This window comes from Fragaria vesca, linkage group LG6, assembly GCF_000184155.1.
Source record: "Fragaria vesca subsp. vesca linkage group LG6, FraVesHawaii_1.0, whole genome shotgun sequence".
NCBI lineage: Eukaryota > Viridiplantae > Streptophyta > Magnoliopsida > Rosales > Rosaceae > Fragaria > Fragaria vesca.
In genome coordinates, this window is record NC_020496.1 from 6,401,323 (window position 1) to 6,403,623 (window position 2,301).

Here is a 2,301-nt window from a genome sequence, read left to right on the forward strand (position 1 = left end):
CAGTCCTAACATCACCGAAACACAAAACTCCGGTCCAATTCGCTATACATGGATCCCCTTTGTCCCAATTCCTCAAATGCTTCATGGGATCAATCAAACTACCCTTCACTGCCCTCAATGCATCAACTGCAAATGCGCACACAACTCATAATCCAATTCCCACCATAACTAACCCAAAAATCCTATGTAACAGTAAACCAATTGGGTTAAACTCCAATTGGGTTTAGCAAACATGTATCAAAACTCACCTTCAGAAGGATTTGTAACTTGTGCCACTGCAACTAGGAAGAACCAAGAACAAGCCAGAGCAATGAGACAACCCCAAAATTTCAACCTCAACATTCTAACAATCCAAAACAAGCAATTCTCAGCAACAGAATCAATCAACAAACTCAAAAAACACATAAAAGCTTGAAACTTTATAAAGATTTCAAAAGCAAAACGATACCTTTCGGTTAAAGAAGTGAACTTTGAGACTTGTCGGGTGAATTTGTGCAGAAAATCAAATGATACTTAGGATGATAAAGGATTGTGGTACTTGGTTGTCGTCAATGATATGATGACCCTTCATTATAGCCTCTGAGACTAACTGTGTGGAGTTGGCGATTTTACAGATTATATATATCTAATTATTTTAATCTGGGGAGTAAGAGCTGAAAAGATAAGTACTTGATGGAGAAACTTGGAGTCTTCTACTTCTGTGTTGTCTCTTTCCAGACTCTTCAGCTTTTCTATCTTCTCGGCTTGAGAGTTAGTGTGAGTGTGATAGTGAAACCTAAGGGGGAGGGGGTGGACTTCTCTTTGACCATTTCGATTGTTCCAAACCCGCCTTTTTTTTTTAAAGTGCTTGTGGCTGTGGGGGTGGGAGACCAATTGGATCTTTGTACTTTGCTTATAAAACTCGTCTGGTTTTCTAAAAGGAGAAAAATACCACGTTTACTTGAATTTTATGCCTCCAAGTGATTCCCTTTCACACTATCTAACAAAATTTAGATCTAGATTTTGGGTTTGTTTAAGCTTTTTCTTTGTGGGATTGGATTGTTTAATCTTTGAGAGTGAGCATTATTAATCAGGATTAAGGATTAAAATATCGGTATCGGTGGATCTATCAGTACTTTGAAAAAAAAATTTGAAAAAAAGAGATATCGGATATATCAGGGATATCCGGTAAAAAATATCGGGTTTTAGATAAATACATGATTTTCTTTGATTATTGCTTTTGTAGATTTTCTTTTTCCCAAGTCAATAGCATGAAAAATAAGAAGAAGAAAACAATGTTGCTTTGTCACGACAGCTAATCTACTGTGAAAACAATTGGTTATATCATCACCATCTGCTTGACTTGACAAAGCAAACAATTTATTTAAGACTTTGTCCCTCTCATTCCATTTTCAGGATTACCAAATGGAATACCAACGATTAACACGAAACAAAATATCAATCTTTCTCATTTGCCACACTTCGCACGGCATTGACTAGCAATATTGGTCCATTAATACTGCTATATCAGAGCTACTAGTATTTTGATTATGACATTAGAAAACAAAAACTTTATAACTTGATGTTCTTCTTACGAGAATAGTTCCCACAACTTGAGGATGACCTCTGGGGCCAGTAATGGACTAATGGTACGTGATGGTAAGCTACATATATTCCAAGTTCAATTCCAACATGCATGCATACATGGTGATACTAATAGTCAGTCGCTTACCATCTGCGTCATGATCATATATATTTTCATGCATATCTTTATGTGTTTCCATTAATTTCCAGGAAATATTGGAGACGAGAAGTCTGGAATTGAAAGCTAAATGAAAACAAGTTACGGTACCACTTCATCAACTGAACTTATCAGTTATTACCAAGGTCATTATATATACTAAAATAGAAAATGAATCGTCATATTGACATAGAACAATTATTTAGCTGCTTAATTAAAATTATCGATGAAAATAAAAGTTGTACTACGGATGCCCACCAAATTAAACTTTTGGTTTTGAATTACTCATATTCTCATATCATATCTTCATCAGTTATCTATATTAACTGATGTGTGTGATACAAGAAATTAAACCACTTAAAGGCCAAATTCAATCAGATTACTGTTGATATATATATATATATACAGGGCCCTTCCAATAAGGGATCCCTATTTTAAGCCATTTATAGGGATAGGGCATTACACCAACTTCCCGATTATAATTTTACATCTCCACCGTTCATATCTTAGGTCTATATGAGTAGATCACCTCTACAAAATTTCATATGATTTGGTGATTGTTAAGGCTTTCAAAAGTTCAA

The 2,301-nt window shown here is 35.1% G+C and overlaps 1 protein-coding gene across 1 annotated transcript in view; it reads right to left on the reverse strand.

Moving 5' to 3' along the window:
* Window positions 1-2,301, reverse strand: part of LOC101293913 (probable LRR receptor-like serine/threonine-protein kinase At1g06840-like) — a 7,516-nt gene that overhangs the window by 1,601 nt on the left and 3,614 nt on the right. The window contains exons 4-5 of the mRNA XM_004305020.1: window positions 249-343; window positions 11-126 (exon numbers count right to left, since the gene is read on the reverse strand). Coding sequence (XP_004305068.1) covers window positions 11-126; window positions 249-343 — 211 coding nt within the window. The remainder of the gene's footprint in view (window positions 1-10; window positions 127-248; window positions 344-2,301) is intronic.